General features: G+C 41.1%; 1 protein-coding gene across 7 annotated transcripts in view; it reads left to right on the top strand.

Annotated features, from left to right (window-relative positions):
- The window catches only part of LOC116569413 (up-regulator of cell proliferation-like), a 56,774-nt gene that overhangs the window by 5,657 nt on the left and 25,021 nt on the right, over positions 1 to 26,096 (top strand). For 2 of the 7 annotated variants that reach the window (XM_032305631.1, XM_032305630.1), the window contains exon 1: positions 24,857 to 24,988. The exons of 1 other annotated variant lie outside the window; for it this stretch is intronic. In XM_032305631.1, the coding sequence (XP_032161522.1) occupies positions 24,975 to 24,988 (14 nt within the window). In that variant the 5' untranslated portion in view covers positions 24,857 to 24,974. Of the gene's footprint in view, positions 1 to 14,678; positions 14,760 to 17,021; positions 17,122 to 21,813; positions 21,900 to 24,856; positions 24,989 to 26,096 lie in introns of those variants that run through there. 4 more of the 7 variants (XM_032305633.1, XM_032305627.1, XM_032305634.1 and 1 more) reach the window with 4 other exon arrangements.

The raw sequence follows: 26,096 nt of genomic DNA, 5'->3' as shown, positions 1-26,096 counted from the left end.
ATCATGTCAGTACATAGCAAAAAACAGTCATCTATAAATTAGGAAGAGGACCCTACCAGATACCAAATCTGCTTGTGCCTTGATTTGGGACTTCCCAGCCTCTGGAATTGTGAGAAATAAAATCTCTGTTGTTTATAAGGTCCCCAGTCTATGGTTTTCTGTTATAGCAACCCAGATGGACTACAATGGACGTCAGAGCCATTCAATGGAGAACGGCTCTGGAACAATCAGATGTATAAAAAATAACAGCTTTACACACATAAAAAAGGATCATAGACTTAACTGTTAAATTAGTTTAGAACTATAAAACTTCTAGAAAAAAAAAAACCCAAAATCTTTGTGACCTTGGGTTGAACAAAGATACTCTAACTATAACTTTGGCATGTGCCATACAAAAATAAAATAAAATAAAATAAATTGGGCTTTATCAAACCATGAGGAAACTCAAGTATGAAGAGAAGATGGGAGACATGGGAAGGGATCATGGGATCTGAAAATGACATGACAGTGAGTTCTCTTTTTGCTCAATATATCCTGGGTTTGATGCTGGAGAAGCCAACAACCTGGAAATATCAAGGGGAGTTGTGGGGTGGGGGGGAGCCCCAACAGAAGCCTGTTCTTTTTCACCCAGGGACCAGGAAAGGGGCAGTTCAGCAAGACAGAGAACTTACAGGAAATAACTGCTTTACTATACCCAAACACCATGGAACAAAATAAGGCCCTATCTGCATTATTGAAGGTTCAGTGAGGAGTCTAGACTTTGATGATAGCTGTGTTGTAAAGAGGTCATCCTCCTTCCTTGCTGGGCTGCTGTCAGAGAAGGCCCAGAGGAGATGGAATTGTCATGCCCCCCAACAGTGATGGTACTTTTTCTCTCTCACAGGGAAGGCCACATGGGGAGCAGTTACAAGGTGTTCTTCACCCTCTGTATTGGTGTTCTCTAGAGAAACTAGGGGTGGGAACGGGGAAAGGGAGATATGTTTATTATAAGATACTGGGTTATGGGAATCCCATAACTGGCTCTGTACAAACGAGGCCCAGGAGAGCTCGTGGTGTGGTTTGAAGCCCGAGCGCTGGGGAACTGATGGTGTATCTGCCAGTCTGTATCTGAAAGCCTGAGAACCAGGAGCCCTGAGTACAGAAGATTGATGTCTTAGTTCAAGCATTGAGGCAGAGAGCCAGTTTAACTTTCCTCCACTTTTTTGTTCTGTTCAGGCCCTCAACAGGTTGGGTATTGCCATCCACATTGGGGAGGATCTCTGTTTTATTCAGTCTATCAATTCAAAGAGTAATTTCTGAAAACACCGTTAAGAGATGCATTCAGAAATAATCTTTAACCAGCTACCTGGGCATTTTGTGGCCTAGTCAAGTTGATGTAAAAGTTAACCATCACATTCTTGTAGCCTGGTTGGTGAACACTCTCATCTTCACTTGGCAGTAAAAGGTGGGGTCTTCCTTTTTGTGCTTGTATGATGTCAGAGGAGGCCAACAACCTGGAACTGTGAGAAATAAATCTCTGTTGTTTATAAGTTATCCAGTCTATGGTAACCAAATAGGATATACTTCAAAAAAGACCATGCCAAGATGCTTCATAATCAAAATTCTGAAAACCAAAGACAAGATACCTTGAAAAAAGAAATAATAAGTGGAAAACAACCCAAATTATAGCAGAATTTTTACTAGAAACCAAGAAGCACAGAAGAAAGTGGCATGGCATTTTCAAGTGTGAAGACAAAGAACTCTAACTCAGAGTTCTCTATCCAGTGAAAATATTTTTTTGGAATAAAGTGAGAATCAAGACATTGTCTGATGAAGGAAAACTAAGGATTTGTCAGCAGAAGATCTGTCTATTAAAAAAAAATAGGCTAAAGAAGTTTCTTCATTTTCAAAGGAAATGATAAAAGAAGGAATCTTGAAACATCGGGAAGGGATATAAAACAGTAGAAAGAGTAAATATGTAAGTTAACATGATGGGTTTTTTTTTCTCTTGTTGAGTTTTCTAAATTAAATTTGGTGATTGAGACAAAAATTGTAACATCGTCTGATACGGATCTCAAAGCATGCAGGAGGAATCTTTAGGACAACTGTATTATAAACAACAGAGTCATTGTGCACGCCTACAGAAAGTCTCGGGAAGACATTACATTTACACCTCAGGTGATTTCTGGCACAGAGACACTCTACAACAATAAAACAAAGGCACAAACAAAAACAAAACCCAAAAGAAAATCCTAGGGAAAGAGGAGAATCTGATCTCCAGGCTTACTGTATTATTAGATTCAAACATCCAAGTTTCCAAGAAAAAAAAATCACAAGACACTTAAGGAAACAGGAAAGTATGACACAGTCAAAGAAAAAGACAACATAAAATGTCCAGTGACAAAGGCCAGATGGCAAGGCTACTAGAGAATGACTTTGAAAAAACCGTGTTAAAGATGCTCGAAAAACTAAAGGACACATAGAAAGTCAAGAAAATGATGTATGAGCAAAGTGGAAATATCAACATATCACAAAGAAATTCTGGAGCTAAGAAATAAAATAACTTAAGTGAGAAACTCACTAGAGAGATTCAAAGGCAGATTGGAGCATGCAGATGAAAGAATCAGTGAACTGGAAAAGATAATTGAAATGATCGAGTCTGAAAAAAGGAAAGAATGAAGATTGAAGAATAATGAACAAAGCCAAAGGAAATTGTAGGACACCTTCTAGAAGATGATTGTACATTGTGGAAGTCCAAGAAGAAGAGTAAGTGAGAGAGAGAAATTGTTTGAAGAAATAGTGCCTGAAGACTTCCCAAATTTGATGAAAGACTTGAATATAAGCATCCAACAACCTTAAACTCAAAATAAGATGAATTCAAGGAGACCCACATGGAGGCACATAAATTGTTGAAAACAAAAACAGAATCTTGGAAGCAGCAAGACAGAAGTGACTTATTATATAAAAAGGATGTTCAGCAAGACTCCCACCAGATTCCTCAGATGAAACTTTGGAGGCCAGAAGTGAGTGGGCTAGCATATTCAAAGTAGCAAAAGGAAAAAAACAAAAACAACCCCCCCCCCAAAAAAAAACCTGTCAGCCAAAAATCCTGTATCCACCAAAACTGTCCTTCAGAAGTGGAGAAATTAAACTAAAACCAGCAGAGGGAAAGAAATAGTAAAGATGAGAGATGAACAAAATATAGAATAGAAAAGCAAGATTTTGAAATCATTTTTTTTTAATTAAAAAAAATTTTTAAAATATTTTATTTATTTATTTGACAGAAATCACAAGTAGATAGAGAGGCAGGCAGAGAGAAAGAGAGGGAAGCAGGCCCCCTGCTGAGCAGAGAGCCCGATGCTGGTCTTGATCCCAGGACTCTGAGATCACGACCTGAGCCGAAGGCAGCGGCTTAACCCACTGAGCCACCCAGGCACCCTTTGAAATCATTTCTTGAAAAGACCACCACCACTAACAACAAAATACTGAGGATTCTAGGAATATGGTGGAATCAAAAGCACCAGGAATTTGTTTCTCTGCCTGGACAACAATTGTACTGGCAAAATCATCTGATGTAACTACTTTGGAACTCTGGAAACTGTTGAAGGCTTGCAACTTTCAGGGGAAGGTTTGGATAGGAAATTTCACTTGATTTCAGTTCTAGGATGGTAATAGCTACACATGCCAACCCCTAGCCACTTGGCAGGCAGCCATGTTCCTGGACCAACTTGCACACTGCTTGTGGGAGCCAAGCAAGCAAGAAGATTCTGCCCTCCAAATATCAGGGATCTTTCATCAATCACTGATTGCTGCTTCTGAACATAGAGATGCAAAAAGGCAGGGAGCCATTATCATTGCACCTTCCCCATCTGGCTCAAGTGTCTTACAGGAAATTTAAAGGGCAAGTGTACCCCCTCCTCCCATCATTCATCCCTTCATTTTTTGCTGTGTTGTTGTGTGTGTGTGTGTGTATGTGTGTGTGTGGTGGGGAACTAGGCATTAAAAACTAACATATTCAGGGGTACCTGGGTGGTTCAGTGGGTTAAGCCTCTGCTTTTGGCTCAGGTCATGATCCCAGCGTCCTGGGATAGAGCCCCACATCGGGTTCTCTGCTCTCCAATGAGCCTGCTTCCCCTTCTCTCCCTGCCTGCCTCTCTCCCTACTTGTGATCTCTGCCTGTCAAGTAAATAAATAAAATCTTAAAAAAAAAAACAATGAACATATTCAAAAACACCTGCATACACAGGGAAAATTAGAAAGTGATTGTGTATGCATAAGGAAAAAAAGAAAATGTTGTATCTACACCTTGGGCTGATCCTGAGCACAGAATGAGTATAATAAAAAATAAACAAAAATAACAAAAAGCAGCCAACCATGGGGAGGGGAAAGAATCTGATTTTCAGAGTTATCACATTATTAGAAACAAATGTCCAGTGTTCAACAAAATATCACAAGGCAAAGAGACAGGAAAGTACTACTCATTCAAAGGAAAAAAAAAATACAACAGAATCTGTTACTGAAAAAGACTTGTTAGAAGATATATTAGGCGAAGACCTTAAAATAATGTTCTTAAAGATGCTAAAAGAACTAAAGGAAGGGGCACCTGGGTGGCTCAGTGGGTTAAAGTCTCTGCTTTCGGCTCAGGTCATGATCTCAGGGTCCTGGGATTGAGCCCTGCATCAGGATCTCTGCTCAGCGGGGAGCCTGCTCCCTCCTCTCTCTCTGCCTGCCTCTCTGCCTACTTGTGATCTCTGTCAAATAAATAAGTAAAAATCTTTCAAAAAATTAAAAAAATACTTTTAAAAAAGAACTAAAGGAAGATGTAGAGAAAGTCAAGAAAACGATGTGAGAAAAAAATGCAATATCAATTAAGAAATGGAAAATCTAAAATGAAACCAAAATGAAATTCTGGAGCTGAAAGTTACAGTAACTGAAATTTTTAAAAAAATCGCAAGGAGTCAAAGGCAGAATTTGAGCTGGCAGAACATAAGTCAGTACTTTAAGAAAAGACTATGGAAATTATTGAGGTTCAGAAATAGATAAAGTTGAAAAATAGCAAACACAACCTGGATGTTTATGGGAAATCACCAAAAGCACCAACATATGCATTATGGGAGTCTCAAAGAAGAAGAAGAAAGAGGCAGAGGGAATATTTAATGAAATGATTGCTGAAAGCTTCCCAGACTTGAAGAAAGACATGAATATGAACATCCAAGAAGCTCAACCATCTCCAACCAAGATGAACTCCAAAAGACCCACTCCAAGACACATTATAATCAGACTTTCAAAAGCTAAATAAAAAGGGCAAACCTTGAAAGCAGCAAGAAAGAAGACAATTGTAAAAAACAAGTGATCATCAGGGATCATCTGCACATTTTTAAAAATCAGAATGTTGGAAGCTAGAAGACAATGGATGGATATATTCTAAGTGCTCAAAGGAAAAAAAGAACTCTCAAACAAGAATCCTATATACAGCACTATATTTGGGCATTGTAAAACACATCTTTCAGAAGTGAGGGAGAAATCAAACAAAAATTGAGGGGGTTTGTGACCACTAGATGTGCCCTGCAAGAAATGTTTAAGGGAGTCCTGGAAAATGAAAGACACTGGATATTAACCTGAAGCCATGAGGAGAAATAAAGATTTCAGTAAAAATAAATACATGGAAAATTATAAATGTAGGACTATTGTAATAGCTTGTAGTTGTACGTTTTCTTTTTCTAGGGGATTTATGGTACTAATGCATTTAAATGGAAAAAAAACTAGTTACTAGTATAATTATTACTGTAATTTTGACTTACAACTCCGGATTGTATTTTCTACATGATTTAAGAGACTAATGCATTTAAAGTAGTAATTTATATTTTGGAGCATACAGTGTATAAAGATGTGATTTGGTGACACCAACTAAAAGGGTTCGAGACAGTTTAAATTACTGAAGTTAAGCTGCTATAAATTCAACTTAGAATAAATGGGGTGCCTGAGTGGCTCAGTGGGTTAAGCCTCTGCCTTCTGCTCAGGTCATGATCTCAGGGTCCTGGGATCGAGCCCCGCTCTGCTTGGCAGGGCACCTGCTTCCCCCCTCTGCTTGCTGCTCTGCCTACTTATGATTTCTCTCTCTGTCAAATAAATAAATAAAATCTTAAAAAAAAAAGAATGTTACCACTTTAGGATACTAAGTGTCGATCACCATGGCAGCCACAAGAAAATGACTGTAGAGGGTGCCTGGGTGGCTCAGTGGGTTAAGCCACTGCCTTCGGCTCAGGTCATGATCTCAGGGTCCTGGGATTGAGTCCCACATCGGGCTCTCTGCTCAGCAGGGAGCCTGCTTCCCTCTCTCTGCCTGCCTCTCTGTCTACTTGTGATCTCTCTCTCTGTAAAATAAATAAATAAATAAAATCTTTAAAAAAGAAAAAGAAAAAGAAAATGACTGTAGAATATACACAAAAGGAAAGTAAGAAGGAACTTAAACATTTTGCTACAAAAAAATCAAATACAAAAAAAGACAGGGATGCAGGAAAAGGGAGAGAGAAGCAATAGGGCATATAGAAAATAAACAGCACAATGACAGTAATATGTCCCTTCATATCAATAATTACTTTAAATGTAAATGTATTAAACTCTCCAGTTAAAAAACAGAGATTGGCAGATCAAACTCTGTGTACAAGAGACTCACTTGAGATTTCAAGATACAGACCACTTGAAAGTGAAAAGAGAGAAAGATATTCCACGCAAATAAGTAACCAAAAGAGAGCACAAAGGACTATACTAACTTCAGAAAAAAATAGACTTAAAATAGAAAAAAGCTTACAAGAGGAAAAAAAAAAAGACATTACGTGTTAATAAACACTTTAACAGCAGGAAGGTAATTATAAATATTTACACACCTAATCACAGACAATCAAAATATGTAAAACAAAAAGTGACAGAATTGAAGGGAGAAATAGTTTTACAACAACATTTGGAAACTTAAGAAACCCACTCAAAGTAATAGAACAAGACAGAAGATAAAGAGATATGGACTTAAGCAATACAACAAACCAGGTAGTTCTAACAGACACAGAGCACTCCACCTAACCACACATCATACCCATTCTTCTCAAGTGTACGTGGGAGATTTTCCAAGATTGACCATATGGAGGGCCACAAATTAACTCAATAGATTTTAAGAGTTAGTTGTATTCCAAGGCGTATTCTCTGACCACAATGCATAAAGTTAGAAGCCAATAACGAACTAAAATGCACAAAATTTTGGGCACTATAAAACCCACTTAAAAAAAAAAGTTTTATTTATTTATTTGAGAGAGAGACAGTGAAAGGGAGCATGAGAGTGGAGAAGCAGACTCCCCATGGAGCTGGGAGCCCTATGTGGGACTCGATCCTGGTACTCTAGGATCATGACCTGAGCCGAAGGCAGTTGCCCAACCAACTGAGCCACCCAGGCACCCTATAAAACACACTTTTAGGGATGCATGGGTGAATCAGTCCATTGAGCACCTGCCTTTGGCTCAGGTGATGAGCCAAAGGGATTAAGTCGTGCATTAGGTTCCTTCAGTGGAGAAGCCTCAGTGGCGAGCCTGCTTCTCCCTCTCCTTGCCACTCCCCCTGTTTGTGCTTACTTTCTCTCAAATACAAAAACAAAATCTTAAAAACAAACAAAAAGAACCCCACACTTATAAACAACCAACAGATTGAAGAAGAAATCACAAGGGAACTTTGAAAATACTTAGACAAATGAAAACAAAAACAATCTATAAATCTCATGAGATGCATTGAAAGTAGTGCTAAGAGGGAAATGTATAGCTATAAATGTCTGCATTAGAAACAAGAAAGATCTCAAAACAACAACTTGAGGAACTAGAAAAAGAAGAATATACTAAAGCCACAGCTAGCAAAAGGAAAGAAACAATAAAGATTAGAGCAGAGATCAATGAAATAGTGTAGAAAAATGGTAGAGAAAGTCAACGAAACCAAGAGTTGGTTTTTTAAAAACCTTTAGCTAGATGAAGTAAGAGAAAAGGAAGTCTCAAATTACTAAAATCACAAATAAAAGTGGGGACATTACTATTGATTGTACAGAAATTTAAAAAGATTATAAGAGAGTACATGAACAATTGTATGCTGAAAAAGTGAATAATATAGTTGAAACAGACAAATTTATAAGATTTATTTATTTTTATTTATTTGATAGGTAGAGATCACAAGTAGGCAGAGAGGCAGGCAGAGAGAGAAAGGGGGAAGCGGCTCCCTGCTGAGCAGAGAGCCCGATGTGGGGCTCGATCCCAGGACTCTGGGAACATGACCTGAGCCAAAGGCAGAGGCTTTAACCCACTGAGCCACCCAGGCGCCCCAAATCGACAAATTTCTAGATGCACAAAATCTACCAAGACTAAATCGTGAAGAAATAGGCAATCTGATTAGACCTCTTATTAGTAAGGAGATTGAGTAAGTAATAAAAAAAATCTCCCAACGAAGAAAGGTGCTGGTCCTGGTGGTTTCACTGGTGAATTCTACCAGACATTTAAAGAAGAATACCTTTTCAAACATGTCTGAAAAATTGAAGTGTATACTTTGTAAATCATTCTATGAGGCTGACTTACTCTGTTGGCCAGACAAAGCTAGACAAAAACTATAAGAACAGAAAACTACAGACCAGTGTTCCTTATGAACATTGATGTAGAAATCCTCGACAAAATGCTAGTAAACAATTTAGCAGCATTTTAAGAGGATTTTGTAATCACAACCAAGTGGGATTTATCCCTGGTACGCACAGATGGTTCAAATTATGCAAATCAATCAATGTGATGCAACACATAAATAAAATGAAGGCAAAACACACATGATCATCTCATTTGATACAGAGAAAACATTTGTCAAATTCAGCATCATTTTATGATACGACAAGAAGAGTAGGAAACTATGCAAAAATCTAAAAAATGCCATGTAATAAAAGCCATACATGAAAAACACAACAAACTTAACATTCAATGGTGAAAGACTGAAAACTTCTCTAAGGTCAGGAATAAGACAAGGATGCCCACTCTCACTCCTATACAACATAGTAATAGAAGTTCTAACTAGAGCTGTTAGGCACGACAAAAGGCATCCAAAATGGAAAGGAAAAAGTAAAATCTCTGTTTGCAGGTGATATCTTATATGAAGATCCTAAAGAGGCTGCAAAACTACTTAAGTGAATTCAGCAAAGCAGCAGGATAAAAAGTTAATACAGAAACCAGCTGCAATTCCTTATACTAACAATGAGCAAACTGAAAAGGAAATTATGAAAGCAATTATTGAGGTGCCTGAGTGGCTCAGTCAGTTAAGCATCCAACTCTTGATTTGGGTTCAGGTCATGATCTCAGGGGTCATGAGATGGAACCCCATGTTAGACTTTGTGCTGGGCTTGGATCCTGCTTGGGATTCTTTCTCTCCCTCTCCCTCTGTCCCTCCCCAATACTCTCACACTCTCTATAAATAAATAAATAAATCATACCAAAATAAAAGCAATTCTATTTATAATAGCATAAAAAAGAATGAAATACTTAAGAACTAACTTAACCAAGAAGATGGAAGACTTACACCATGAGAATTTCAGAACGTTGCTGAAAGAAATAAGACATAAATAAATGGAAACCTATACCCTGTTTGTGGACTGGAAGACGATATCATTGAGATGTATTACTTACAGTGATCTACGTATTCAGTGTAATCCCTAACAAAATCCCAGTGACTTTTTTTTTTCCAGTCCATTCTAAAATTTATGTGGAATCTCAAGGGACAGTGAATAGCTGAGACAATCTTGAAAAATACCAAACCTGGAGGACTCAGTGTCTGATTTCAAAACTTACTACAAAGCTACAGTAGTCAAAATGGTGTGGTGTTGGTATATGATAGACATATAGACCAATGGAATAGAATAGCTCAGAAATAAACCTGTACATCTTTGTTGATAAGTGATGATGAGCATCATTTCATGTGTCTGTTGGCCATCTGTCTATGTTCTTTGAAGAAATGTCTGTTTGTGTCTTTTGCTCATTTAAAAAAATTGGATTATTTGTTTTTGGGTGTAGAGCTGTGTAATTTCTTTATATATTTTGGATACTAACCCTTTATTAAAATAAGTCAGTGAGTTAAAGACAAATACCAAATGATTTCACTCATATGTTGAATTTAAGAAATAAACAAGGGGAAAATAAGAAAGAGAAAAACCAAGAAACAGGTTTTTATATAGAGAACAACCTGATGGTTACCAGAGGGGAAGGGTATTAGGGGATGGGTGTTACATGAGCACTTGAAAGAATGTGTATTCTATAGATATGGAGTGTAATATTCTGTATATGTATGTTAGGTCAAGTTCTTTTTTTTCATGTATTTATGCTTATGAGTTTTGTTTTTTCTTTTGGTGTTTGTTTCTCAAGTACTGGATGATGGCAAAGAAAAATTAAGGTTGAAGATGGAATTAAGGTTGGTAATTGGCTGACTATTATTTTTTTAATAATGGTTGTGATTTTAAAGATTTATTTATTTATTTGACAGAGAGATCACAAGTTGGCAGAGATGCAGGCAGAGAGAGAGGGGGGGACGCAGGCTTCCCGCTGAGCAGAGAGCCCCATGTGGGGCTCGATCCCAGGACCCTGGGACCATGACCCGAGCAGAAGGCAGAGGCTTAACCCACTGAGCCACCCAGGCACCCCAACTGGCTGACTTTAATATGAAACAATAATCTGCATTAGGGGAAGGGGCATTGTCATTGCCAGAGTTCATGAAGGTAGACAGGAGGCAGAAGAAAATATGAGGAGATGCAAGGTTGCTGAGTTTGAAGAATGAGGAGCGGGTTGTGAAATGAGATCAACAGGCCACCTCTAGAAACTGGGAAAGGTCAGGGAATAGAATTTTCCTCAGGGGTCTTTGGCAAGAAACACAGCCTTTCCAACACCTTCTAACCTACGGAACTGGAAGATGATGATTTTTGCTCTTTTGCCATGTTACATGATGTATTCATAGGTGACAGGAATGAGGATGTGGGCATCTTTGGGAGACCATTACCTTCCCTATAATTCTTGCTTTAAAATTTTTAAAAATTTAACCCACAATACACTATTATTGTTTCTAAAGCCAGTGTTTGTTTAGATTTCTATTTTCTAGGGTGCCTGGGTGGCTCAGTGGGTTGAGCCTCTGCCTTCTGCTCGGGTCATGATCTTAAGGGTCCTGAGATCGAGCCCCGTGTCAGGCTCTCTGCTTAGCAGGGAGCCTGCTTCACCTCTCTCTCTGCCTGCCTCTCTGCTGCTTGTGATCTGTGTCTGTCAAATAAAAAATAAACAAACAAATAAATAGATTTCTATTTTCTAAGTCTTTATTTCTTCATGCAGCCCAGATCTTCCATCTGCCAATTTCCTCTTGTCTAGAGTACACTCTCTTAGTTTTATGCATTTCTCTCTTATGTAACCAGGAGTTACATAACTAATTTATTTAGGGCTAATTTGTTGCTTCTCCATTTTCCCTATTTTCCCATCTGGGTCCATAATTACATATATGTTAGACCTTCTGACTTTATCTGCTGATTTTCTTAACCCTTCATATTTTCCTTCTCTTTGAATTTTTGCTCCATTACTGATAATCTTTTCAGTTCTATTTTCCATTTCACTAGTTTCAGGGTGTCTAATTTGCTATGAGACCCATCCATTACACTTGTAATTTCAATTCTATTTTATTTAAATTTTGATTGTTTTTAAAATCTCATCCTTTTTTGTATGTATTTCAAGGTTATCTGTTTTAAAGTATTAAACATAGTTACTCTAAAATCTGTGTCTAATAATTCCATGTATCTGAAATTCTTAAAGGTCTGTTCCGATTTCTTTTTTTTCTCATCCATGGTGCCTTGTTTCTGTTTGCGTTATTTTTGACTTTCAAAATTTATTTGGAATTATTTTTTGGAATTTTATTTTCCTTGGAATTTTATTTAATAAATTCTCTGATGCCCAGGATAATTGTGGATCCTTCCATGATTTGAGGAAATTTGTGTTTGTGTCTGCCAGACTTTAGAAGGACTCCCAACCCAGGATCACTCTAAAGCTGCTTCTCAATTTTCAGATCACCCAGGTGGTGTGAATTCATGCTGCCCAGCCATGAAAGGGCCACTAGTGGTTCCCATATTCTCGGAGGTAATAATCTCCTAAACCGAACTGGAGACACTCAACTCTTCTCTGGGGTGGAGGCCAGTAATTTCTATTTCACTGTCAAAACCATGGGTATGACCCTCTGGAATCCCAGCCCAAGGGAGGGAGGCTGCTCTTTTATAGCGCCTGCCTTGTTTGTGTCCTGAAGGTTATTTTCTGTTTCTTAAACACCTGTGGCTGTGAAATCCCAAATGCAGGTTCTCTGGTCTGGTGAAGGCCCCCGAGAGAAAGAAACGACTGTCGTCTCTAAGTTCACCTCATTGCTCCTGTCACCTGATGAAGATTCCCAGCTTTCTTACCTACTGATTAGACAATTTAATTTTAAAGTAATTATCCAGAGTTTTAAATTGTTTTTAGGATTCGGGTCCATTAGGTATATAGCCTGCATTTTCTGATAATTAAAATGTAGTGAAAAGAAGGGCCATCTGTACCCCAAAGTTTATAGCAGCAATGGCCAAAGTCACTAACGTGTGGAAAGAACCAAGATGCTCTTCAATGGATGAATGGATAAGGAAGATGTGGTCCATATACACTATGGAGTATTATGCCTCCATCAGAAAGGATGAATACCCAACTTTTGTAGCAACATAGATGGGACTGGAAGAGATTATGCTGAGTGAAATAAGTCAAGCAGAGAGAGTCAATTATCATATGGTTTCACTTATTTGTGGAGCATAACAAATAACATGGAGGACATAGGGAGATGGAGAGAGGAAGGGAGTTGAGGGAAATTGGAAGAGGAGATGAACTACGAGAGACTATGGACTCTGAAAAACAATCTAAGGTTTTGAAGGGGCGGGGGCTGGAAGGTTGGGGGATCCTTGTGGTGGGTATTATGGAGGGCACGTATTGCATGGAGCACTGGGTGTGGTGCATAAACAATGAAATGTTACGCTGAAAATAAATAAATTTTAAAAAGTCCACTCTTTCAGACCTTTTATTTTGACAATATATTTTTAAAATTTCTGAGATTTCTAAATAGTTTCTTTTCAAATTTTTTTTGTCTTGGCAAATTATTCAAAATAAAACTTACCATTGTAATCATTTTAAGTGTACAATTCTGTGGCATTCATTACATTCCCATGTTGTCCAACCATGACGTCACTATATCTAAAACTTTATCATTCCAGAGACTCTATAACTACTAGGCAGTAACTCCCCATTCTCCCATCTCTGGCCCCTGGCAACCCCTAATTCTCTTTCTGTATCTGTTGGTTTGCCTTCTCTATCTTCCTCATTTAAGTTGAGTCCCAGAATATCCCTTTGTATCTGGGTGATTTCACGTAGTGTGTTTTCTAGGCTTATCTGTGTTGTGGTGTGCGTCAGAACTCCACTTCTTATGAACAAATAATGTTCCATCTTATGTTTATGCCATATTTCATTTATCCGTTCAGTTGTTGATGGTCATTTGGGTGGTTTCTGCCTGTTCACCGTTATGAATATCTACTACTGTGAGCCTTGGTGCACAAGTATCTGTAGGAGTTCCCGCCTTCACTTCTTTGGGATCTGTATACCCAGAAGCAGAACAGCTGGCTCATATGGTATTTCTAATGTTTAGCATTTCTAGCAACTTTGGAACTGTTTTCCACAGTGGTTGAACCATCCTACATTCCACTAATGATATACAAGGGTCCCAGTTTCTCCACATCATCATCATCAATACTTGATATTTTCTTTTGTTTGGTGATTGCCACTTCAGTTTGTGGGAAGAGGTATCTCACTGTGCTTTTTGTTTGCATCTCTTTAATGACTAAGGATGTTGAGCATGTTTTCATTTACTACAAGTATATCTTCCTTGGAGAAATGTCTGTTCAAGCCCTTTGCCCATTTTTAAATTGTGTTGTTTGGGGTTTTTTTTGTGTGTGGCTGAGTTGTATGGGTTCCTTATTTTAATCTCCTTACCAGGTATATGATTTATTATCTTCTTCCATTCTGTGGGTTGTCTTTTCACTCTTTTGATAATGGCCTTTGATACAATTTAAAAAATTTTTTTTTGATGAAGTCCGATTGATCAAGTTTTTTCTTTTGTTGCCAGAGCTTTTGGTATCATATCCAAAAGAATCACGGCCAAATACAATGTCATGAAGCTTTTCCCCTGTTTGTTTGTTTGTTTCACAAGAGTTTTATTGTTTTAATGTTTAGGTCTTTGATAATTTTAAGTAATTTTTAAAAAATATTTATGTATTTATTTTAGAGAGAGAGAGAGAGAATGCACATGCAGGGAAGAGGGGCAGATGGAGCAGGGAGAGTGTCTCAAACAGATTCCATGCTGAGCACAAAGCCTGAGGCAGGGCTCGATCCTACAACCCTGAGATCATGACATGAGCTGAAACCAAGAGTTGGACACTTAACTGACTGTGCCACCCAGGCACCCCAAGTAATTTTTTTTTTTAAGATTTTATTTATTTGACACAGAGAGAGGGAGAGCACAAGTAGGCAGAGTGGCAGGCAGAGGGAGAAGGAGAAGCAGGCTTCCTGCCGAGCAGAGAATCTCATGTTGGACTCGATTCCAGGACCCTGGGATCATGACCTGAGCCGAAGGCAGACGCTTCACCGACTGAGCCACCAATGCGCCCCCCAAGTAATTTTTGCCTGTGATACAAGGTATGAGTCCAACCTCACTCTTCTGTGTGTGGCTATCCAGTTTTCTCAGCACCGTTTGTTGAAAAGACTATCCTTTTCACATTAACTGGTCTTAGCAATTAAGTAAAAAATATATTGGACCACATATGTGAGAATTTATTTCTGGGATCAATATTCTATTCCATTGGTCTATATGTCTGTCTTTATGTACTACACTATTTTGATTACTGTAGTTTTATAGTTAGTTTTGAAATTGAGATGTATGAGTACTCCAACTCTGTTCTTTTTTTTTTTTTTTTAAAGATTTTATTATTTATTTGACAGAGAGAGACACAGTGAGAGAGGGAACACAAGCAGGGGGCGTGGGAGAGGGAGAAGAAGGCTTCCTGCTGAGCAGGGAGCCCGACATGGGGCTCAATCCCAGGACCCCAGGATCATGACCTGAACTGAAGGTAGATGCTTAACAAATGAGCCAGCCAGGTGCCCCTATTCTTTATTTTTAGGAGTATTCTGGTTATTCAGTGTTCTTGAGATTCCATATGAATTTTAGGATGAATTCTTCTATCCTTTAAAAAAATGTCTTGAGATTTTGATCATGATTCCATTGAATTTGTAAATCACTTTGGGTTGCATTGACATCCTATCAATATTAAGATTTTGAATCTGTGAATATGGAATATCTTTTCACTTATTTCTATCTTCATTAATTTTTTCAACATTGTTTTGTAGTTTTCCATTGCATCTTCTGTCCATTTGTATCAATTCTTTTAAAGGATTTATTTATTCATTTTTAGAGAGAGAGCACACGAACAGGGGAGGGGCAGGAAGAGAGGGAGAGAGGATCTCAAGCAGACTCCTCACTGAGTGTGGGGCCTGACGTGAGGCTCAGTCTCACCACCCTGAGATCATGACGTAAGCCGAGATCAAGAGTGGGCTGCTTCACGGGACGCCTGGGTGGCTCAGTTGATTAAGCGGCTGCCTTTGGCTCAGGTCATGATCCCATCATCCTGGGATCGAGTCCCACATCCTTCGCAGGGAGCCTGCTTCTCCCTCTGCCTCTGCCTGTCATTCTGTCTGCCTATGCTCGCTCTCTCTCCCTCTCTCTCTGACAAATAAATAAATAAAATCTTAAAAAAAAAGAGTGGGCTGCTTCAGTGACTGAGCTACCCAGGTGGCCATTATTTCTACATATTTTTTCTTTCTGGTGCTAATGTCAATAGAACTGGTTCCTTAATTTCTTTTTTTTAATATTTCTTATTGTTAGTGAATGGAAATGCAACTGACTTTTCTTACTCTCTTATTCTCTTACTCTCTTAATTGAGTATGACTGATATTCAAAAAGCTCTACATATCTAATGTAGACAATTTGATGAGCTTGAAGATCAGAATATCCCTGTGAAGACATTACTACAATGAAGGTCATAAACCCTCTATCACCTGAAAAGTTTCTTCTCACTCTCTTTATGTATCTTATTATTTTTGTTTGTTTAGTTATTATAGGTAGTTTTTCTTTTGTGTTTAAGAGCACTTAAAATAAGATCTACCTTCTTGGCATATTTTAAAAAGATTTTATTTATTTATTTGACAGACAGCAATCACAGGTAGGCAGAGAGAGAAAGGAAGGGAAGCAGGCTCCCTGCTGAGCAGAGAGCCCGATGCGGGGCTCCATCCCAGGACCCCAGGATCATGACCTGAGCCGAACGCAGAGGCTTAACCCACTGAGCGCCCAGGCTCCCCCCTTCTTGCCATATTTTTAAGTGTGCCGTACAATGTTGTTAACTGTGGGCCCTATGCTGTCCATTAGATCTCTGGAACTTACTCATTTTGCATAACTGGAACTTCGTACCCTTTGACTAGCCAGTACCTCTATTCTTCCCTCCTCCCAGCCTCCACAGCCCATGCTGTGGTTCTCAATTTTCCTATTTTAGATTCCTCTTAAAAATGGGGTCACGCAGAATTTGTCCTTTGTCTGGTTTATTTCACTTAGCATGAGTACATTCATGTTGTTGCAAACGTCAGGATTTTCTGCTTTTGAAAGGCTGACCAATATTCTACTGTATTTATACACCACATTTTTCTCTATCCATTCATGCCTTGATGGACAATTAGTTTGTTTCCATATCTTGATTATTGTGAATAATGCTGCAAGGAACATCAGAGTACAGGTATCTCTTTGAGATACCGGCTTCAGTACTTTGGGGTATATGCTCAGATGTGTGACTTTGGATCATATGGTATTTCTATGTTTAGCTTTTTGAGGAACCTCCATGTTGTTTTCCACAGGAGCTGCCCCAGTTTGCATTCCCAGCATCAGGGTACAAGGCTTTCTGTTTCTCAACCTTCTCACCAACTTGATAATGGCCGTACTAACCGCTGTGAGCAGGTATCTTATCGTGGTTTCATTCACATTTCCTGGATGATTAGTTATGCTGAGCACCATTCCATATACCTGTTGGCCAATTTATGTCTTCTTTTGAGAAATGTCTCTTGAGGTCTTTTGCCCATTTTTATTTATTTGTTTTTTATTTATTTATTTTTTATTATATATATATTTTTAAAGATTTATTTATTTATTTATTTGACAGACAGAGATCACAAGTAGGCAGAGAGGCAGACGGGGTGGGGGTGGGAAGCAGGCTCCCTGCCGAGCAGAGAGCCCGATGTGGGGCTCGATTCCAGGACCCTGGGACCATGACCTGAGCCGAAGGCAGAGGCTTTAACCCACTGAGCCACCCAGGCGCCCCCTTTTGCCCATTTTAAAATCAGTTTTTCTAAAATAAATTACTGTTGAGTTGAAGGAGTTCCTTCTGTATTTCGAATATTCACCTCTTATCAGATTTGTGGTTTGCAAATAACATCTCCCATTCTGTAGTTTGTCTTTTCATTCAGTTGATTGTTCCTTTGCTGGGGATAGTCCCACTCGTCTGTTTTTTGTTTTTGTTGCCTGTGCTTTTGATGTCTTATCCAAGAATTCATTGCCAAGTGCAATATTTAGCTTTCCCCTATGTTTTCTCCTAAGAGTTTTATAGTTTCAGGTTATAGGATTATGTCTTCTATCTATTTTGAGTCGATGTGTGTAGATGATGTAAGGAAAGTGTCCAGTGTCATCCTTCTGTACGTGGATGTCCAGTTTCCCATAACCATTTGTTGAGGAGACCATCCTTTCCTCATTTAGTGTTCTTGGCACCATTCTCTGAGATCAGGTGACTGCAGATGCATGGACTGACTTCTGGGCTCTCCAGTCTGTTCCACTGTGGGTCCCCCCTTATCAGTGGGGGATGTGTCCCCCTAGTGGATACCTGAAACGGGAATAATACAGAACTCTATATACACTCTTGTTTCCTGTATGTGCATACCTGTGATAAGGTTTAATTTTTTGAAAAGATTTTATTTGCTTATTTGACAGAGAGATAGAGAAAGAGCACAAGTAGGCAGAGCAGCAGGCAGAGGTAGAGGGAGAAGCAGGCTCTCCAATGAGCAGGGAGCCCAACGCAGGGCTCAATCCCAGGACCCCGGGATCATTGTCCTGAGCGGAAGGCAGACGCTTAATCTACTGAGTCACCCAGGTGCCCTGTATATTTGTTTTCATGCCAGTATCTTGCTGTTTTGATTATTGTAGCTCTATAATATATTTTTAAATCAGGAAGTGTGATGCCTCCAGCTTTTTTCTTGCTCAAAATTTGCTTTGGCCACTCAAGGTCTTTTGTGGTTCCAAATGAATTCTAGGATTGGTTTTTCTACTTCAATAAAGAATGCCCTTTGTATTTTTTTGGGGTTGAATTGAAATTGTAGATCACTTTGAGTAATTAACTTTAACAATATTAATTCTTTTGTTCAATGAACATGGAATGTCGTTCCACTTATTTGTGTCTAATTTCTGTCATCACTATTTTATACATTTCTGTGTACAAGTCTCTTAACACTTTAGTTTATTCCTAAGTGTTTTATTGTTTTTGACGCTATAGTAAATGAGACTATTTTCTTAAATTCCTGTTTGGAAATATTGTTTGTGTATAGAAATGCAACTGATTTTTGTATGTGGATTTTTACTGCATCCATTTATTTTAATAGGGGTGTGTGTGTGTGTGTGTGTGTGTGTGTGTGGTCTTTAGTCTTTCTACGTAGAAGATCATGTCTTCTGTAAACAGAGATAATTTTACTTCTTTCTGATTTGGATATCTTTTATTTATTTATTTTTTCTTACTTAATTATCCTGTCTTACTTAATTACAGTACTATGTTGAATAGGAGAAGCAAGAGTGGGCCTTCTTGCCTTGTTTCACACGCTAGAGGCCAAGCTTTTTCATCACTGAGCACAGTGTTACTGTGGGCTTCTTGTCGACAGCCTCTCTTGTGTTGAGGTGACTTCCTTCTGTACTTATTTTGTTGAGAGTTTTTACCATGAAAGGGTGTTGAGTTTTGTAAACGGCTTTTCAGAAGCTATTTCAGTGATCATGTGATTTTTATCCTCCTGTCTGCTAATAGGGTGAATCACATGGATTGATTTGCACAATTTGAACGATCCTTGCATCCGGGGATAAGTCTTCCCTAGTCATGGTGTACTTTTAATGTGCTGTTTAAACCAGCTCGCTGGAGTTTTGTTGAGGATTTATCATTCAAGTTCATCAGGGATAATTATTTTTGTTCTCTCACTTAGCTTAAGAAAATTATTTTGAGTTCTTCATCAAGTAGTTCATGGGTTTCTGCTTCCTCAGCTTTATTAGGCTTCTCTGTGGTGTCATTATTCATGATCTTTCTAGCTTAGTGTTGGTGTCTGCACATTTGAAGCTGTTACCCCTTCCTGTTCTTATTGGCTGCCTCCAGGAGGGAACATCTGTCCGAGAGTGTGGCTGGAGATTCGGAGTGTGCTGGCCGATGGGTCTCTGGACTGACCTACTGCTGAGGTCTTCGGACATGCCAGCTGCAGGCATCTGCAGGAGCATGGCCTGCTGTTGCCATCCCAACGGGTTTTGCATGGTGACTTTTCACATGCAACTTTTCTGAATTTGCCTATCAGGTATTATAGGGTTTTTATTGTTGGTGCTCTTTTTTTTTGGTGTGGAATTTTGGGGACTTTGTACATATATGATCATGTTACCTACAGAGATAATTTTACTTTTTCTTTTCGTTTGGGAGCCCTTTATTTCTTTTCCTAGCCTAATTGATCTGACTAGGACTTCCGGTACTGTGTTGAACAGAAGTGGCAAAAGTGAGCATCCTTTTCTTGTTTCTAATTTTTGGGAACAACTTACAGGCTTTCACCATCGAGTATGGTGTTAACTCTGGGGTGTTAAATGTGGTCTTTATTGTGTTGAAGAGTTTTCCAACTGCTCCTGGTTTGAGTGTTTTTGTCATGAAGGTTGTTGAATTTTGTCAAATGCCTTTTCTGCATACATTGAGATAATCATGTACTTTTTCTAAACCCTTCATTGTGTTAATGTAATATATTACACTGATCACATCGCATGTGTGGCATCATCCTTGCATCCCAGGAATAAATCCCGCTTGGTCATTGTATATAGTCCTTTTTCTGGATTCCTTTTGCTAGTATTTTGTTGAGGAATTTCGTATTGGGGGGAACTAAGGGAGACTGGTCTGTCACCTTCTCGTAGGGTCTTTGGCTTTAGTATCAGGAGTGATGTTGATCTCATGCTCTTTAATGTTTTCGAAGAGTTAGAGAATTAATGTTATTATTTAAATGTTTTGTAGAATTCACCACTGAGGCCGTCTGGTCCATGCTTTTCCTTGCTGGAAGGTTTTTTGTTTACTATGTCAATGTCTAGTTATCAACCTCTTCAGATTTTGCTATTTCTTCATTCTGTAGTTGACTGTGTTTCCAGGAAATCAGTTTTTTCACTTAGGTGATGCAGTTTGTTGGTGTACAATCATCTGTAGTATTCTCTTATAGTTATTTTTATTTCGGTAAAATCAGTAGTAATGTCCCTAATTTCATTTCTGGTTTTAGGGATTTAGGTCTTCTGTTCTTTTCTGTGAGTTTAGCTGAAAGTTTGTTAATTTTGATCTTTTCAAAGAAGCAGCTTTTTATTCCATTGTTTTTTTTCTATTTTGCTCTTCTTTATTTTATTTTTCTCTTTTCTAGTCTTTATTATTTCCTTGCTGTTGCTAGCTTTCGGATGGTGTTCTCTGCATTTTCTCCCCCCTTGGCGCATACTGTTACGTTATTGATTTGAGATTTTTCTTCTTTTATGACAGAGATTTACACGTATACAATTCCCTCTTAGCTCTGTTTTCATTGTATCACATGTTTTACTCTTCCTATTTTTGTCGAGGTATTTCCTAGTTTCCCTTGATTTATTCTTTAATTTGTCAGTTGTTTATGGTGTGTTGCTTAATTTCCACATACTTGTGAATTTTCCTGTTTTTTATATATATATATATATATATTTTTTTTTTAAAGATTTTATTTATTTATTTGACAGACAGAGATCACAAGTAGGCAGAGAGGCAGGCTGAAAGAGAGAGAGGAAGAAGCAGGCTCCCTGCCGAGCAGAGAGCCCGATGTGGGACTCGATCCCAGGACCCTGGGATCATGACCTGAGCCGAAGGCAGTGGCTTAACCCACTGAGCCACCCAGGCGCCCCTCCTGTTTTATATTTTTGACGTCAGTTTCATTCTGTTGTGATAAGAAAAGATATTTTGAATAATTAATCTAGCATTGTTTAAATTATTTAAGACTTGTTTCGTGGCCTGACACGTGGTCTCTCGGGGAGGATGTTCCATGCACACTTGAGAAGGATGTGTGTCCTGCCGCTGTGGAGCGCGGTGTTCTGTGCGTCTGTAGGCATCCGGTCTGCGGGATGGCTCAGGTTCTCTGTTTGCTTCCTGATCTTTTGCAGGCTGTCCTATCTCCTGCAGGAGTGACTAGTGAAGTATCCGAGTATTATTACAGAACTAGTTTTCCCCTCAGTTCTGTGAAAATCTGCTTCCTATATTTTGGGGCTCTTTATTTGGTGCATGTATGTTTATAATTGCTGTCTTGGTGAATTGACTATTTTAAAAAATATCACGTATTCATCTCTTGTAACAGTTTAACAAAGTCTGTTTTGTCTTGGTAGCTTGCCCAGCTTTCTTGGTTACTGTGTACACGGAACACCTTTTACCATCCTTCCACTGCCAGTCCTTTTCTGTCTGTAGACTCAAGGTGAGTCTCTTATAAACAGTGTGTATTTGGGTTATTTTTAAAAACCCGTTCTGCCAATCTCTGCCTTTTAATTGGACAACTTAATCCATTCACATTTAAAATAGTTACAGATAAGGAGGAATTTACTACTGCCATTTTGCCTTTTTTAAAAAAATTATTATTATTTCTTTTTCTTAGAGCATTGTCTCTCTTCTCTTACTGCCTTATTTATGGTTAGCTGACTTTTTGTAATGACATGTTTTGATTCCCTTCAAATATAGACTCTTCTATATATTGTATAGAGATTTTCTTTGTGGATACCAGGGGGGTTACAGATAACACCCTAAAGTTACAACAGTCCAATTTTATAATTTTTTAAAAAGCTTTTATTTATTTATTTATTTGTCAGCGAGAGAGAGAGCACGCACAAGCAGGCAGAATGGCAGGCAGAGGCGGAGAGAGCAGCAGGCTCCCTGAGGAGCAACGAGCCCGATGTGGGACTCGGTCCCAGGACCCTGGGATCATGGCCTGAGCCAAAGGCAGTGGCTTAAGCAACTGAGCCACCCAGGCGTCCCTACGACAGTCCAATTTTAATGATTTGAACACCTCAACTACATACCAAAACTCTACAGTCATTTCTCCTTCAAGTTATTAATATCACAAATTACATTTTTATACCTTGGCCCAATAACGTACTTTTTTTTTAAATATTTTATTTATTTGTCAGAGAGAGAGAGAGCACACACAATCAGGCAGAGAGGCAGGCAGAGGTGGAGAGAGAAGCAGGCTCCCTAAGGAGCAATGAGCCCAATGTGGAACTCGATCCCAGGACCCTGGGATCATAACCTGAGCCAAAGGCAGATGATTCACTGACTAAGCCACCCAGGTGCCCCCCAGTAATATATATTTATAACATAATTATTTGTATGCATTTGTCTTTTAAGCCCCATTAAAAATAAAAAGTGGAGTTACTACTAAAATTAAAATTTTGGTTTTTGTATTCACCCATATCTTTATATTTATGATGGATCTTTACACCGTCATCCTGCTGTGAGTTATGGTCTAGAATTACGTCGTTTCAATCTGATGGACTCCCTTATACAGCCTGTCCAAGGCAATAAGTCTGTGGGGCCTGGGAAACAGGATCCTATCTGCTGAAGGCCAAGACCACCGCTGTCCTGGGGAAGGGGAAGGGCAATGCACATAAAAACGCCAGAAACTTTCCTGCAATCTTGGATACGTCTGTTTCCTGCTGGAGTGTTTGCTTGCTTGATGTTGGTCTTTGGTGTTCAGAGCAGCTACAGAATTAGTTCAGGCAGGTTCAGGCTGTTTTCTTCACTTTTCTGTGGGGATATGAGAGCTTGGAACTTCCTAGTTTGCCATTTTGCCAAAATACTGGTTTTTAACCTATCAAATTGGCAACAAAAGAAACTGTTAAATTTATAGAACAAGTTTTGGGAAACTGGTACTATCAGTGTTGGAGAGTGTGCTGGGAGAGTAATCTGTGTGTGTATGAATGTGCGGATATGTGTATGTAGCATTTGCAAGTGTGTGTGTGTGTGTGTATGTGTGTATTATATACTATCTGAAAAGACTTAAAATGCTGATGTCATCTGACCTAGAAATTCAACTCCTACAAACGGCCTAAGGAAATAATCATAGATGAATACTGGATGACATCATCACGGATGGGGGTATTTGCTGTCCGCATTTCGTATAATTATGGCTACTGGCAGCAATATTTGTGTCCAACAGTTGGGGCTGGTTAAAACATGATCATCCACGGGGCATATGCGCACTAAAATTCATGTTGAGGAAGAGTATTTCAGTGAACTTACATTTCGTTATTTTTTAGAAATATATTTTAAAATCAATTAAGTTGATTTAAAAAAAATTATCACTCCAGTAGCAATCATTACTGCCTTGAAGCAGGCCATTTAGCAGTTTCCCTTCCCCAAATTTTACCTAACCCTGGTCTCTTGGATTTATTCCCAATTTGGGTCTCACAGCCCTGTGGCTTTACTTAGCAGACTTTACAGAGCATTAATTAATTACCTGCTGAGCTTAATGCAGCAATTTCTTTTTTTTTCCTCAAGCATTTTTAATTTTTATTTATATTTATTTATTTTTTTTTCCAGTGTTCCAAGGTTCATTGTTTATGCACCACACCCAGTGCTCCTTGCAATCCCTGTCCTCCTTAACACCCACCACCAGGCTCACCCATCCCCCCACCTCCCTCCCCTCGGAAACCCTCCGTTTGTTTCTCAGAGTCCACAGACTCTCATGGTTCATCTCCCTCTGATTTTCCCCAACTCACTTCTCCTCTCCATCTCCCCATGTCCTCCGTGTTATTCCTTATGCTCCACAAGTAAGTGAAACCCCCTAGGAACCCGGACTCCTGACTACTGCTGAATAACACAACGTAAGGGGGATCCAAGTGCCACACAGTGCTTGGGGCCGAACAATATTAATTTTATCCACATTTTACAAGGGGGTGACTGGCTCAGAGAGGCCAGCGACTCGTGCAAGACAGCGCAGCAATAGCACGGTTACCGCGGGCTGCGGAGCAGTGACCACGCCTCGCTCTCCTGGGCTAAAGGAAAGGCTTTTCTCAGGGAAATCAAACTCCTCTGGTAGGGAGTGTCGACTTCACCCGGTCCCGCCGCGGATCCGTGGCCCCGGGGCAGGTTTTCGGCCGGTTTGGCCCCGTGGCTCCTCTCCCGGAGTCCTGGCCTGCGGGCACCTGGGCAGGTGGGCCGGCGGGCGGGTCGGGGCCGCAGCCAGCCGCGGCCGCCCCCGCTCCCAGGGCCAACGCTGCCCGGCCTGCGCCCCGCCTCCCCTCACTTCGGCCGCTCCGGGCGACGCCGGGTGCTTCTCCGCGCCCCAGCCGCCCCGGGCCCCTCCCCGGGCGCCCCCAAGACCGCGTCCCCGCCCCGCCGGCCCGGGCCCCTCCCCGAGCAAGGCCCCCACCCCGCGCCCCCGCCGCCCGTAGCGGCCCCGGCGGGTGGCAGTGGCCGGCGCGAGGCCCCTCCCCGGCGGAGGCGCTCGGCGCGGAGGAAGCGGAGGCGGCGGTAGCGCCGAGACCTCGCCGCGCTGATGGCGTCGCCCGGGTGAGTGCGGCGCTCGGGCCGCGCCGGAGAGGGGGCTGCGGGACGCGCGGCGGGGGCCTTCGGGTGCAGGTGCGGCCGCCGTCCCCCGACCCCCGCCGCAGGCCCCCGTCCGGACCCCCGCCCGCCGGGCCCCGCGGCCCTCCCGCCGACCTTGGGCGGGCGCGGCCGGGCGGGGGGCGCGGGGGGCGCGGGGGGCGCGGGCCGAGGCGGCGGGGCCGGGGCCGGGGGCGGGGGCAGGGGCGGGGAGCGCGGGCGCGACCCGGGGGCCTGGGAGCCGCTGGGCCGCGAGCGCCCGGTGCCCGGCCGGCGCCCCCGCCCTGCACTGCGCAGCTGTTTTCCACTTGATCGCAGGGGAGCGGACTCTGGGTTCTCCCCCGGGGGCACCGCCCGAGGGTCCCCGAAGGTCGCGCGCGAGGGCAGGGGGAGGCCGCGCGCCCACGAGGCCGGGGCTGCGGGTCGGGACACGGGCCGGCCCGGCCGCGGGCCGCTAGGGGGGCAGCCCCGGTTTGACATCACCGTCTTCCACAGCCTCGGCCTGGGAGCTAAAATGTGCTTTCTTCAGGAAAATATGGTGACACGCGCCGAGCTTGTCATTTTTGAAAAAATCCTTTCTTGCAAAATAAAACCTCAGCCATTAATTATAATTAGTTTTTGCTTCCATAATCTAACTAGTCATGCGAGCTGGAAACGACAGTCCACAGAGGAGGGAAATGCGTCTCAAGGTCATTGCTTCAGCCGGTGAGATTCTCGTGGCACCACTGCCTGTCCGGAGGGTCTCGCAGGTGGTGGCTGTGGGAGCAGGCCCTCTGGGGTGGAGAGGGCCGCAGCCAGGCCTCTGGCTGGGGAGACTCGGCTGTGCCCCCCCGAGCTGGCGCTGCCTACGGCCTTCATGACCCCCGCCAAGTCACGGGCATTCCCACCTGCCTGCAGGCTTTCCAGTCTGGGGAGCTCTGGTCACAAAGTACCCAGTACTTTGAGCTCATAAATAGAATAAACACCTGGCCCATCCCTCAGAAGGCCAGACTGACTGAACAGGAGTTCAAGGTCCCACCCTGTCCCTGCCCCTCTTGTCAGGAAAGGGGGAGGGGGGGTGGCCCGGCCGCTGCCA

Source organism: Mustela erminea, chromosome 11 (genome assembly GCF_009829155.1).
Source record: "Mustela erminea isolate mMusErm1 chromosome 11, mMusErm1.Pri, whole genome shotgun sequence".
In the NCBI taxonomy this organism is placed as follows: Eukaryota; Metazoa; Chordata; class Mammalia; order Carnivora; family Mustelidae; genus Mustela; species Mustela erminea.
This window is presented reverse-complemented; position numbering and strand designations above follow the sequence as displayed.